At 38.1% G+C, this 12,984-nt stretch overlaps 2 protein-coding genes across 9 annotated transcripts in view; one reads left to right on the top strand and one right to left on the bottom strand.

Annotated features, from left to right (window-relative positions):
* The window catches only part of LOC126355957 (uncharacterized), a 93,689-nt gene extending 88,058 nt beyond the window's left edge, over positions 1-5,631 (bottom strand). The window contains exons 1-4 of one of the 4 annotated variants that reach the window (XM_050006549.1): positions 5,536-5,622; positions 4,538-4,606; positions 1,449-4,443; positions 801-1,006 (exon numbers count right to left, since the gene is read on the bottom strand). In XM_050006549.1, coding sequence (XP_049862506.1) covers positions 801-1,006; positions 1,449-4,245 — 3,003 coding nt within the window. In that variant the 5' untranslated portion in view covers positions 4,246-4,443; positions 4,538-4,606; positions 5,536-5,622. Of the gene's footprint in view, positions 1-800; positions 1,007-1,448; positions 4,444-4,537; positions 4,607-4,883; positions 5,507-5,535 lie in introns of those variants that run through there. The other 3 variants (XM_050006548.1, XM_050006547.1, XM_050006546.1) reach the window with 3 other exon arrangements.
* Positions 5,012-12,984, top strand: part of LOC126355961 (enoyl-CoA delta isomerase 2-like) — a 131,331-nt gene continuing 123,358 nt past the window's right edge. For 3 of the 5 annotated variants that reach the window (XM_050006559.1, XM_050006564.1, XM_050006563.1), the window contains exons 1-3: positions 5,644-5,732; positions 5,948-6,142; positions 6,257-6,429. In XM_050006559.1, the coding sequence (XP_049862516.1) occupies positions 6,038-6,142; positions 6,257-6,429 (278 nt within the window). In that variant the 5' untranslated portion in view covers positions 5,644-5,732; positions 5,948-6,037. Of the gene's footprint in view, positions 5,097-5,643; positions 5,820-5,947; positions 6,143-6,256; positions 6,430-12,984 lie in introns of those variants that run through there. The other 2 variants (XM_050006561.1, XM_050006562.1) reach the window with 2 other exon arrangements.

Here is a 12,984-nt window from a genome sequence, read left to right on the forward strand (position 1 = left end):
TTATCTTTCTATATTATAATTTATCTTCAAAATGTAAATTTCAATAAGGCCTAACCGCCCGTTAAAAATTTATCTATTTGTCTGTATTCATTATATTTATCTTGTTAATCTTAACTAATGTATAAATTATGTAATGTTTATCTGTACTTAATTTGATTTTAAATGTATCATCAAATTTTAATTTTGCTTAGTTGACCTTAATTTTGAACAGCTTGAGAGTATACTCATACTATAACTTGTAATCTATACCTACCATACAATTGCGTAAATCAAGTTGTATTTAATTTGGTATTACATATTTTTAAATGCTTAACTGTTATAATGACTTGTCCCATAATATGTAGTACTCTCTGTACACAAAATGACTCAGTGGATCAATAAAGAATGAATTAATGAATCATCTATCAATCATACAGGAGAGTAATCAGAAACTGCAAATTATATCTGGCATTAGTACAGTTCTAAGACTGGTTTCAGAATTACACCGGAAATCCTGCTAACCTCAAATTGTCCATATATAGCTGAATTAGTAGCACTGCAACTTATCGTATATAGCCTGACAATGACAGAAAAACCCACCCAAATGGATTAGATTAACAACTGAAATGACCATACTATTTGGGCCAATATTTATTATTTCTGAGAGTTCTGACCTACAGTAATAAGCAAGAAAGAAGTGAGTGATCAATGCAAATTACAAAGACAGATTCTGAAAAAAGTAGGCCCTTAGCTTTAATACTGTTTTGATTTAACAGTACACTTTCTTAACTTAGTAATATTTAGCACACCATTCAACTCACCTGCAAGTTTAGTGCATTTTTCATTTTTGTTGATGCAGGGTTCATTATGATCTGAACAAGACCATTATAACGCCGAATGCTAAGTTCCCTATAGCTCACAGTACCAGCATTTTGACGAATGCTTGTTCTTGACTTTGCATGCTCATCATCTTTGCGCTTCTGTTTCTGAACATCATTCTCTAAAGTTTTCACCAGAGTGACATACGCTGGGGAAAAAATGTTTAAGTACAGCTTAAGTACACATTAATGAGCTGAAAATACTTTTCACAATAACATGTGAACATTTAAAATGAAGAAAAGTTTCCACTGTGCATCTGAAAGTACATTTAATTTCAAACATTTAAATAAAAACTCCTCTTCATTTATAGAGCTACAACAATTTTGCAGTGTATCACAAGCCACAGGCTACTACACAGTTACGAAACAATTTACTTAAGGTGAAAAGTACCAAGCAATGTCTTTATTAAGAATATGAAGATATTATATTCCTTGAAACGCGAAAAATTATGCTACACAGAATGGAGGATTAGACAATATAATGAGGATTTTATATTTCCTGAATGACTAAACATTATACTACATACAATGGAGGATCAACAATAATTCAATTTATAGTCAATTAAAAATTAAGTCCAAAACAATACTTACAAGCAGCATTGGGACTCTGTGGATGTGAGCGGTTTGTATCTTTCTTCTGTGCTGGGTTCGGAGTACTTTGTTTGCTCCTTGCTACAACCTGAGTGTTTTGACCAGATGATGACACTTGGAGACTTCTATCTTCTGCTGCAAAAGCTGATGCAGCTTCAGCTAAACAAGTAGTGAGCTCTGCCTCTACATCAGTTGCTGAAACTAGTGATTTCTCAAGACTACTAGAAACCAATACTGGCATCCCAGTAACCTCTGATTTTTGTGTCCTGTCCTTTTTCTTTGCTTTCATTACAGTGTTTTCTTCAGATAACTTAGCTGATTTTGGGAGTTTTTCTTTGTGGGAATTTTTCTGATGCATTTTTGTCACATCTGGATTGACTTTACTTTTATCAAGAGAAACATTTTTTGGAGCATTTGGCAAAAGAACTTCTTTTGATTCATGTTCTTTCTGTGATATGCTTGTCTTTAATCTTGGTAGTGTTTTACTATCTGCAATTCTAGTACTTGAAGTTTTAGCAGATTTACTTGCACCTGTCACCTCCTTCTGAATACTAACAGTTCCATTAAATTCCTTCTCCTTTCCTTTCTTATCTTTATAAGTCTGTAGAGGCTCTGCTTTTCTGATGAATATTGGAACACCCTTCTTACGAGCCTCTGCCCCTTGCTTTGTAATCAATTTAAGTTGAGATTCATAAACAACTTTTTTGCCACTTTGACCATCACTGGTATATTCACTCTTATGTTGATTAATACCAGTATCACAACTAGTACGTGGTATCACAGTTGGGCTTGTGCTGCGACTGGAGAAATTACTGCTGGAAGAATGTCTACGAATTATTCTTGATGCCTCAGCCCGTAACTGCAATCGTGGTGGACAGGGTAAAGACTGAGTTGGTGATGGGGGGTCAAAGTGAACAGTCGACGGAGGTGGTGACCGAAGAGTTTCTCGAGATTCCATCCGTTTGGGTGGTGCCATTTTGCTGTCTGCACTCTGCTGGTGGTCTGATGTGCAAAGTAACTGTCTTTTTGCACGTAAGTTAACTGCCGGATTCTGCAAAGATTTCAGTCTCAGAACAGCATTCTTCACAAGGCGGGTTTTCAATAGAAGATTCTTCTTTTTCCACCGGGAAGAGTTCAGTTTTGGTTTTATTGGTTTTTTCAGATTGTTATTGGAAGAAACATCATTATCAAAAACTGCAGACCTTCGCCTTGAATCACCTAATTCTGCTTCATATAAAAGATTAATTGCACCTTCGTCTATAAGTAATTTATCTACTTCACTTCTTCGGCACCGTTTCTTGGAACCAGATGAGGCATCTGGTAACTTTTGATCTTCCCCATTGTCTTTACTGATACCTCTACGGATATTTTTCTCAGAATTATCAGCCCTGTTTTTTAGATCTGACACTTCTGAAACTGGTGTAGTATTCTCATTATTAGGAACAGCATTAGTTGAAACTGCGTCTTCTACACTGGCTGTGTTTCTGTCAAGATTATTTTTTACATTTTCCACACTAGATTCTCTATTAAGTCCTTTTCTATCCACTTCTGAGGGCTTGTCAGAAAGGTCACATTTCGTATCTTGAACTGATGACTGACTCTCATTTATTTTCTCCATTTCTGCAGACGATTTCACAACTGACTCAATTACTTTAACAACATTTTCACTAATTTTTTTATCTGTTAAATTTATTTTCTTTGAGTCTTTTTGTAATTTTTTCACTTTGTTTCTATCAGCTCTTCCATTCTCAATGTTTTCTGATACATTTTTAGTAGATAGCTTTTTCTTTTTTACATTATCAGAGGCAATAACGACAGCTTTTCTTTTCCTGTTCTTTTTCTTCTTTAACTCTGCTACATCATTTTCCTTTGGTACTTCCTTTACTTCAGTTGTAACATTATGAGCATTGTTTTCAGTTAGTGCATCAATAGCAGGCTTCTTAACATTCTGCTTAGGTTTCTTTGGCGACTTTTCTTGCATTTTATCTGTTTTCTTCTTCCGTGGAGTTGTCTCAAATTCCATCAGTTGCTTCAAAGCAAGTTCTTTTTCAAGCAATGGGTCCAACTTAGGAGGGGTTGTGAAATGATTTCCATTTGTAGGAACTGTGGAAGGAACTGTTCTTTGTAGTTGACACTGTGGTGTAGCTTTTATCTCGGGTATCCAGTTAGGATCTACATCACCCTCAAGTATAGCAAGTAACTCCTTGTCATCAGCAATAACCTTTTGCTCTTGGGCAGAAGAGTTCTTCTCTGATACAATATTACCTGATTTCACTGACAAATCAGTCTTTGGTAGAACATCAGTAGGTTGTGCTGCAGTGGCACTTGAACTAGATGATGATGATGGAGCAATATGATTTGCAAGTCTTTGCGTTAACTTAATAGCAAAAAAAATATCACCACCTTCTGGTGTGTCATGAACTGGATACTTTTTTAAAGATCGTTCGAGCAGTTCTTGTGCTAGTTCGTCCTGGGTCACAATCTGGCTTGTCAAATTTCTATATGGCACTTTTACACCCAGACGTGGCTTTTGGGGTTTTCTGCCTCGTGTAACTAAGTCTTCTGCAGGATTTTCAATATTCCGTCCCATTAAATGTGGAGGAATTGAAAAATTTGGTGTTGGAAGCGGCAAAGTTGCTGCGTCTCCATTTGCAATATTTTGTGAACCCGATTCCTGGGGCATCCTTATATCATTGGCTGATAACTGTACTGGCGAAATTGGTGTGCTATTTGGTACGTCAACAAATACTCCCACACTTACTGGTTTTTGTCCTGCGCTGTTAACAGTAGCTGCCATACTTGCATTTTCTTTCTTGTTTGAACACGGAGGTGATATTGATGCACATAATACATTGGTTAGGCATCTTGTGCAGCCTATAGTGTACAGTGTCGCGTCGCAAAATGAAGAGCATAGAGAATCAGAGTAAACGAAGTCTTTACCGTTTTAACACTTGTTCACAGCTGATCAATCCACTCGTTCATTATCGTGGCAAAGCTGCAACGAAAATAAATGAAATACAGTAGTTGCTGGTTGTATTGAGCACAACACAATATTCGTACGAACCGGTCACATTGACGATAACACTCACTTTATCTGAGTAGCAAAAATATGTTTTGCGAACATTAATGAAGGTGTTTGTTGCTGCACCAAACCTATCCTAAACGAACAACAACAACAACATCAACAAACGAGTGTCGTCACGTGAAGACATCCTGCCAGAGTATTCACAAATGCAATCACTAGTACATTAAGCTGGGACAGATGCGTTCGTATCTTCGACCCAAGAATAATATGTATGGCTGGCTGCATTCCAAAACACAAATTATCATTTCTTGTGAATACTCTACGCAAAACTCTCCTATTTTTTATAACGTAAAACCGAGAAATATTAAGTCAAATACTAGCTTATATATTCAGACCAAAATTCTACATACCGAAGTATTGTTTATCCAAAATATCTACAGCAGAGAATGTAGCTGTTGTTATACACGTGAATAGGGATCCACTGCCATGGTTCATTGAAAGTTTGAAGTGCAAACCGATCACAACATACCGCGACAGCGTGTGAGGTCGCTTCTGTCAAATACATTAATGACCGCGCGGGCATTATAAGTCACCATTATAGCACGAGGATACTTTATTTTATGGTAGGGGAATGTAGCGTGTTCCATTTGCACAAAATAGTAACAACTATTTCATCATCTGTGTTCCTGGGGGTGCCAGTAATGCGGATATCGTAAAAAATACGTTTCTCCTCTCTAATGACTTAATTGAATAATATTTCTCATCCAAATTCCTGTATGACTTTCTAAAACTACTCAGAGATAGAGTACATGGGAGCAATAAAGCAGAGATCCACTATCGGTTTTACTGTAAACACGAAACATTTTAAAACCCATGCAAGAATATTACACTTTACTGCAGCAATAAGAAAGAAGACAGTGAAGTTCTACTATTCCGAATCTGTACTCAGAAAAATTTTATGATGTTTACTCTCATTCACTTCCTTCGCATTGAAAACTGACAATGCTGTACAAGTTATTTTAATTATTCTAGTAAGCAGAAGGCGTGAATAATTCTGTTTACCCATGTCAAAGACACCGCCTTACACATGTTATTCGGACAATTCACGCCAATGAATCAGCAAAACATTGTATCTTATCATACTTCCAAATAAACAGTAATTAATTCAGCAATCTATACAATCAGACTCGGCGAGAACTTTGCCCAGCTTTATTGCACATCACATTTGTACCGACGTACGCCAACGCTACGTTCCGAGTGTAAGTTTTTTAAAACAAATTTTAGGACTTGAAACGGTCGGAGAAATAAGCTTTTAAACTATACCAGTTAGGTTCCACACGTCCTAGGTTTGGCTATAATTATTTTAAGGGATTACAAAAATATATTATTATTAATTATTTCGTAATCCTGGATTGAATTGTTCAAATCATTATATGAAAAAACGAATAATACTTTTTAAAATTGTATTTTACAGCACAGACCATACTGTGGCCAGAAAACCTTGTCACTCCTAGAAAAATAGAAATCAGTGTATAACACCCAAAAAGATAGCATTAGCTATAAAATGGGTAGTCAGTGGAAATTTGAGAATTTGGATGTAACTCAGAGGAAGGGCCTCTTAATCATAACAATAAATAGACCCAACAAGAAAAACGCTTTTTCACGAAAGGTCTGTTCACTGCAAATACTTCTTTGATACATAATAATCTGTACACAGTTAAAATATATTTCAAATAATATCTGTACTAACCCCTCATGTATTACTTGCTGTGGTTGATTTCAGATGTATGAAGGTGTAACACAGATTCTGAATGATGCAGCACATAATGATGAAGTTTCAATAGTAGCTTTTACAGGTGCAGGAGATTACTATAGCAGTGGAAATGATCTGTCAGGATATTCAGATTATGAAGGTGCCAGTACTGGATTTAATGCAAAGACGACGGACACTGTGAAGTATGTATTACTTACTTAGTTCCACATAATTTAGGATCGTAATACTAAGTAATATTACAGACTTTATATCATACACTGAAATAAGCCTGTAGGGTTCGTAACTGTAAGCACACTTTTATATTTGCTATAGCTAACCTAGAAGGAATAGGAATATTTGTGTTCTAGTGGATCATTTTCTTTAATTGCCCATTGGTTTGGATTATGTCAAAACCACTGACTCAAAATCTGAAGCAATGGTCATTACCATTCAGCATTAGGGATGATGGACTTACAGGAAACAAACAAATAAATAAAACTGATATTGAATTTCATGTTTTCACATAATTAAATACAGTTGTTCTGTAAACATAATTAGAATAAATTGTATATCCTAGGCTAATTTTGAATGTGTGTCCCAAAATTATGAATGTTGTTCCATTCCCGGTGTTATCTTTGTACCTTTTTCTCTGTAATTCCTGCTGGTTCACAGTGAGTAGTAATTCGAGAAAACCCAAAAATTTCAGACTGAACATCCACATGTACCCATTTGTTTTCGCATACTGTGATCCACAGATGACCATAAATACACTAGCTTTACACAATGCAGCTGTCAAGTCACATGAAATAAGACGCTTTATTCCACTCATTAACAATGTGCAATGTAGCTTTGCAGGCAGTCAAGGAAAAGGAGGGGGGGGAGGGGGGTTGCAGTAAGGGACTCTCTCTCGTCCACTGCTCCCAGCATCCCCACACCCCATAGAAAGTGCCGAGTCATCTACATCTACATGCATATTCTCACAAATGACTGTGAGGGACACCGCTTAGGCTACGTGGTATTGTACCGCATGTTAATGTTTCTTCCACATGTTAATGTTCCTTCCCATTCAATTAGTATATGCAGAGCATGGGACGAATGTGTGCTTCAAGGCCTCTGTGTGCATGATAGTTACCATAATTTAATTTTTATGATCCCTTGGGAGCAATATGTAGGTTTCAGAGGTGTATTCCTAGATGCTTCATTTAATAACGGTTCTTCAAACTTTGTAAACAGGCTTTTGCAAAAGAATTGATGGCTGTCTCCAAGTGACAATAAATCCATGACACTCTCCCTTGAGTCAAAAATAGTTGTGAATGTTCGTGCTGCTCTTCTTTGTATACATAAGTATCCCCTGTTATTCCTATTTGGTAAGGGTGTAGCCCACTTGAGCAATATTCTAAGATCAAACACAAAAGTCATTTGTAAACAGTCTGCTTAGTAGACTGACTGCATTTCCCCAGTATTGTGTCAGTGAACTGAAGCCTGCCAATGTTCTTATTCACTACTGAGCCGATGTTATCATTCCATTCCATTTTGTGATAAGTGTACGATTTTATGTTTCTGGACATTTAAAGCAAATTGCCAATCCTTGTACCACACAGAGATCTGATCAGACAGAAAATTTGTGTAACTTTTTTTCAGACACTACTACTTCATTTTAGACGATGTATAGCCTGCAGGATGTCTGAGGTTACTATTAACACTGTCTGCCAGGTCATTAACATATAACATGAAGAGCAAAGAGCTTGATAAGCTTCTCTGAGGAACACCTGATGTTATTTATACTTCTGTCAATGATTCCGCCTCTAAGATGACATGCTGAAGCACACTATGAAAAAATACTTAATCTAGTCAAAAGCTATGTTTGATGCTCCATATGATAGTACTTTTGATCATGAGCATTGGTGTGGCACTAAGTCAAATATTTTACAGAAGCCAATTGCCTAGAAAAATGCGAGTTGAAGTTTGTGTGACTGATGTTTTCAGAATCCTTGCTGGTTTGCACAGAGAAATTTATCTTTTTGAGATATTTCATTATATTTGAAATCAGAATATGTTCTTTGACCAAGTGAGGTGGTACAATGGTTAGCCCATTGGACTTGCATTCATACACACATGCCCGCCCATCCTGATTTAAGTTTTCCGTGATTTCTCTAATCACTTCAGGTGAATGCTGGGATGGTTCCATTGAAAAGGTATGGCAGATTTCCTTCTCCATTCTTCCTTAATCCAAGGTCGTGTGCCATCTCCATGACCTCATTCTCAATGGGACATTAAACACTAATCTCCTCTCCTCTCTCCTCATCTTTTATGACTCTACAAGAAATGAATGTCAAAGAAATTGGGACAGTAATTTTGTGGATCACTTCTGCTACACTTTTTTGATGTGTTCTTTCTTTTAATCACTAGGCACAGATGGTTGAGGGATAAGTGGTGTATTATGCTTAATATTGGAACTAAGTCATCTGCAACTTTTGTGTCTGACAGGAATTCCAATGCACCTGGAGCCTTGATTAATTTAAGAGATTTCAGCTGTTTTTCAAAGCTACTGACACTACAGTTTATATCACTCACCTTTTCAGCAGCGTGAGAATAAAAATTAGGCAGTTCTTTGTACCTTCTTTTGTAAAGAAACATTCGAAAAAGAGATTCAGCACTTCTGTTTTTGCTTTGCTACCCTCTGCCATGCACCATACAGTGGCTTGCGGAGTATCTATGTAGATGTAGAATTTCAGATCCTGTGTCATTTATGAGTATCTGAAGACCACCTTTGGTGCCACTCACAGACTTTATGTATTACCAGAATTTATTTGGTTTTCAGGAATTATCTTTCAGCAAGATTCTGCTATCGTAGTCATTTGAGGCTTCACATATTGCCCTTCTGACAGTCACAAATATTTCATTCAGTATTTCTTTATCTATAGATTTATGCTTTGTTTTACACCTATAATGCAATAGCATTGTTTCTTCAGAAGTTTCTTCATAATAATTGTATACCATGGATGATTTGTCTCATCATGAATAGGAACATATCTATCCAGTCAACTATTCTCATAAATCTGAGTCACAGTTCCTGTACATGCTTCTGGCCAAAGATAATGCCTTGGGTTCCTCTTTGAGACATGGTATAATTATGTCTTTATCTAGCTTTATTTTCATTGTTTACTAAGTATGTAAATATTTCTATATGTTTTAGTTGCCCTTTGTACTGTGGTAATCATTGTTGCCATGACTACTCCATGGTCACTGATACCAGTCTCAAAGTGGACAGCCCCAAAGAGATCAGATTTATTTGTTACCATTAGTCCTCAAAGATGTGTGTCATGACTGGGCTTCTGAAATGTGTGTTCTTAGCAGTTTTCAGGGAAGACTTTTAGTAACTTTTTGGAGCATATTTTGTCACCCTTGCCACTTACAAAATTGAAGTGTCCCAGTCGTTCGTTGGATGATTAAAGTTTCCTACTAACAGTATCTTCCCCCCAAGAACCATGGATCTTGCCGTTGGTGGGGAGGCTTGCATGCCTCAGCGATATGGATAGCCGTACTGTAGGTGCAACCACAACGGAGGGGTATCTGTTGAGAGGTGAGACAAACGTGTGGTTCCTGAAGAGGGGCAGCAGCCTTTTCAGTAGTTGCAGGGGCAACAGTCTGGCTCATTGACTGATCTGGCCTTGTAACACTAACCAAAACGGTCTTGCTGTGCTGGTACTGCGAACAGCTGAAAGCAAGGGGAAACTACAGCTGTAATTTTTCTGAGGGCATGCAGCTTTACTGTATGGTTTAATGATGATGGCATCCTCTTGGGTAAAATATTCCGGAGGTAAAATAGTCCACCATTCGGATCTCCGGGCAGGGACTACTCAGAAGGACATCATCATCAGGAGAAAGAAAACTGGCATTCTACGGATCGGAGCATGGAATGTCAGATCCCTTAATCAGGCAGGTAGGTTAGAAAATTTAAAAAGGGAAATTTATAAGTTAAAGAAAGATATAGAGGGAATTACTGAAGTTCGGTGACAGGAGGAACAAGACTTTTGTCCAGGTGAATACAGGGTTATAATTACAAAATCAAATAGGGATAATGCAGGAGTTGGTTTAATAATGAATAAAAAAAATAGGAGTGCGAGTAAGCTACTACAAACAGCGTAGTGAACACCTTATTGTGGCCAAGATAGACACGAAGCCCATGCCTACTACAGTAGTACAAGTTTATATGCCAACTAGCTCTGCAGATGATGAAGAAATTGAAGAAATGTATGATGAAATAAAAGAAATTATTCAGATAGTGAAGGGACACAAAAATTTAATAGTCATGGGTGACTGGAATTCAATAGTAGGAAAAGAGAGAGAAGGAAACATAGTAGGTGAATGTGGATTAGGGCTAGGAAATGAAAGAAGTAGAATTTTGCACAGAGCACAACTTAATCATAGCTAACACTTGGTTCAAGAATCATAAAAGAAGGTTGTATACATGGAAGAAGCCTGGAGATACTGACTGGTTTCAGATAGATTATATAATGGTAAGGTAGGGATTTAGGAACCAGGTTTTAAATTGTAAGACATTTGCAGGGGCAGATGTGGACTCTGACCACAATCTATTGGTTGTGAACTGTAGAGTAAAACTGAAGAAACTGCAAAAAGTTGGGAATTTAAGGAGATGGGACCTAGATAAGCTGACTAAACCAGAGGTTGTACAGAGTATCAGGGAGAGCACAAGGGAACAATTAACAGGAATGGGGGAAAGAAATACAGTAGAAGAAGAATGGGTAGCTTTGAGAGATGAAGTAGTGAAGGCAGCAGAGGATAAAGTAGGTAAAAAGATGAGGGCTAGTAGAAATCTGTGGGTAACAGAAGAAATATTGAATTTAATTGATGAAAGAAGAAAATACAACAATGCAGTAAATGAAGCAGGCAAATAGGAATAGGCAATCTCAAAAATGAGATCGGCAGGAAGTGCAAAATGGCTAAGCAAGGATGGCTAGAGGACAAGTGTAAGGATGTAGAGACTTATCTCACTAGGGGTAAGATAGATACTGCCTACAGGAAAATTAAAGAGACCTTTGGAGAAAAGAGAACCACTTTTATGAATATCAAGAGCTCCGATGGAAACCCAGTTCTAAGCAAAGAAGGGAAAGCAGAAAGGTGGAAGGAGTATATAGAGGGTCTAAACAAGGGTGATGTAATTGAGGACAATATTATGGAAATGGAAGAGGATGTAGATGAAGATGAAATGGGAGATACGATACTACGTGAAGAGTTTGACAGGACACTGAAAGACCTGAGTTGAAACAAGGCCCCGGGAGTAGACAACATTCCATTAGACCTACTGACGGCGTTGGGAGAGCCAATCCTGACAAAACTCTACCATCTGGTGAGCAAGATGTATGAGACAGGCGAAATACCCTCAGACTTCAAGAAGAATATAATAATTCCAATCCCAAAGAAAGCAGGTGCTGACAGATGTGAAAATTACCAAACGATCAAAATAAAATAGAAAGAAACTTCCACATGGGAAAAATATATTAAAAACAAAGATTCCAAGACTTACCAAGCGGGAAAGCGCCAGTAGACAGGCACAATAAAATAACACACAAACACAAAATTTCGAGCTTTCACAACCGGCGGCTGCTTCGTCAGGAAAGAGGGAAGGAAAAGGAAAGATGAAAGGATGTGGGTTTTAAGGGAGAGGGTAAGGAGTCATTCCAATCCCGGGAGCGGAAAGACTTACCTTAGAGGGAAAAAAGGATAGGTATATACTCGCGCGCGCGCGCGCGCGCACACACCCACACCACACACACACACACACACACACACACACACACACACACACACACACACATCCATACATAGACACAAGCAGACATATTTAAAGGCAAAGAGTATAGGCAGATATGTAAGTCGAGGACAGTTTGTTGCCATTCGCATGAATGGAAACAGGCAGACAGTGTTTGTTGGTAATGAGGATCACCCTGTGGCTAAACATGCCTTGGTGCACAGCCAGCACATCTTGGCACAGTGTTACGCCGTCCGTGTTATCTGGATACTTCCCACCAACACCAACCTATCCGAACTCCGGAGATGGGAACTTGCCCTTCAATATGTCCTCTCTTCTCGTTTTCCACCAGGCCTCAATCTCTGCTAATTTCAAGTTGCCGCCACTCATACCTCACCTGTCATTCAACATCATCTTTGCCTCCACACTTCTGCCTCGACTTACATCTCTGCCCATACTCTTTGCCTTTAAATATGTCTGCTTGTGTCTATGTATGGATGGATGTGTGTGTGTGTGTGTGTGTGTGTGTGTGTGTGTGTGTGTGTGTGTGTGTGTGTTCGCGCGCGCGCGCGAGTATATACCTATTCTTTTTTCCCTCTAAGGTAAGTCTTTCCGCTCCCAGGATTGGAATGACTCCTTACCCTCTCCCTTAAAACCCACATCCTTTCATCTTTCCTTTTCCTTCCCTCTTTCCTGACGAAGCAGCCGCCGGTTGCGAAAGCTCGAAATTTTGTGTTTGTGTGTTATTTTATTGTGCCTGTCTACCGGCGCTTTCAAGCTTGGTAAGTCTTGGAATCTTTGTTACCAAACGATCAGTTTAATAAGTCACAGCTGCAAAATATTAACGCGAATTCTTTACAGATGCATGGAAAAACTGGTAGAAGCCGACGTCGGGGAAGGTCAGTTTGGATTCCGTAGAAATATTGGAACACGTGAGGCAATACTGACCCTACGACTTATCTTAGAAGCTAGATTAAGGAAAAGC

The sequence above is a fragment of the Schistocerca gregaria genome, chromosome 3, assembly GCF_023897955.1.
Source record: "Schistocerca gregaria isolate iqSchGreg1 chromosome 3, iqSchGreg1.2, whole genome shotgun sequence".
Taxonomy (NCBI): domain Eukaryota; kingdom Metazoa; phylum Arthropoda; class Insecta; order Orthoptera; family Acrididae; genus Schistocerca; species Schistocerca gregaria.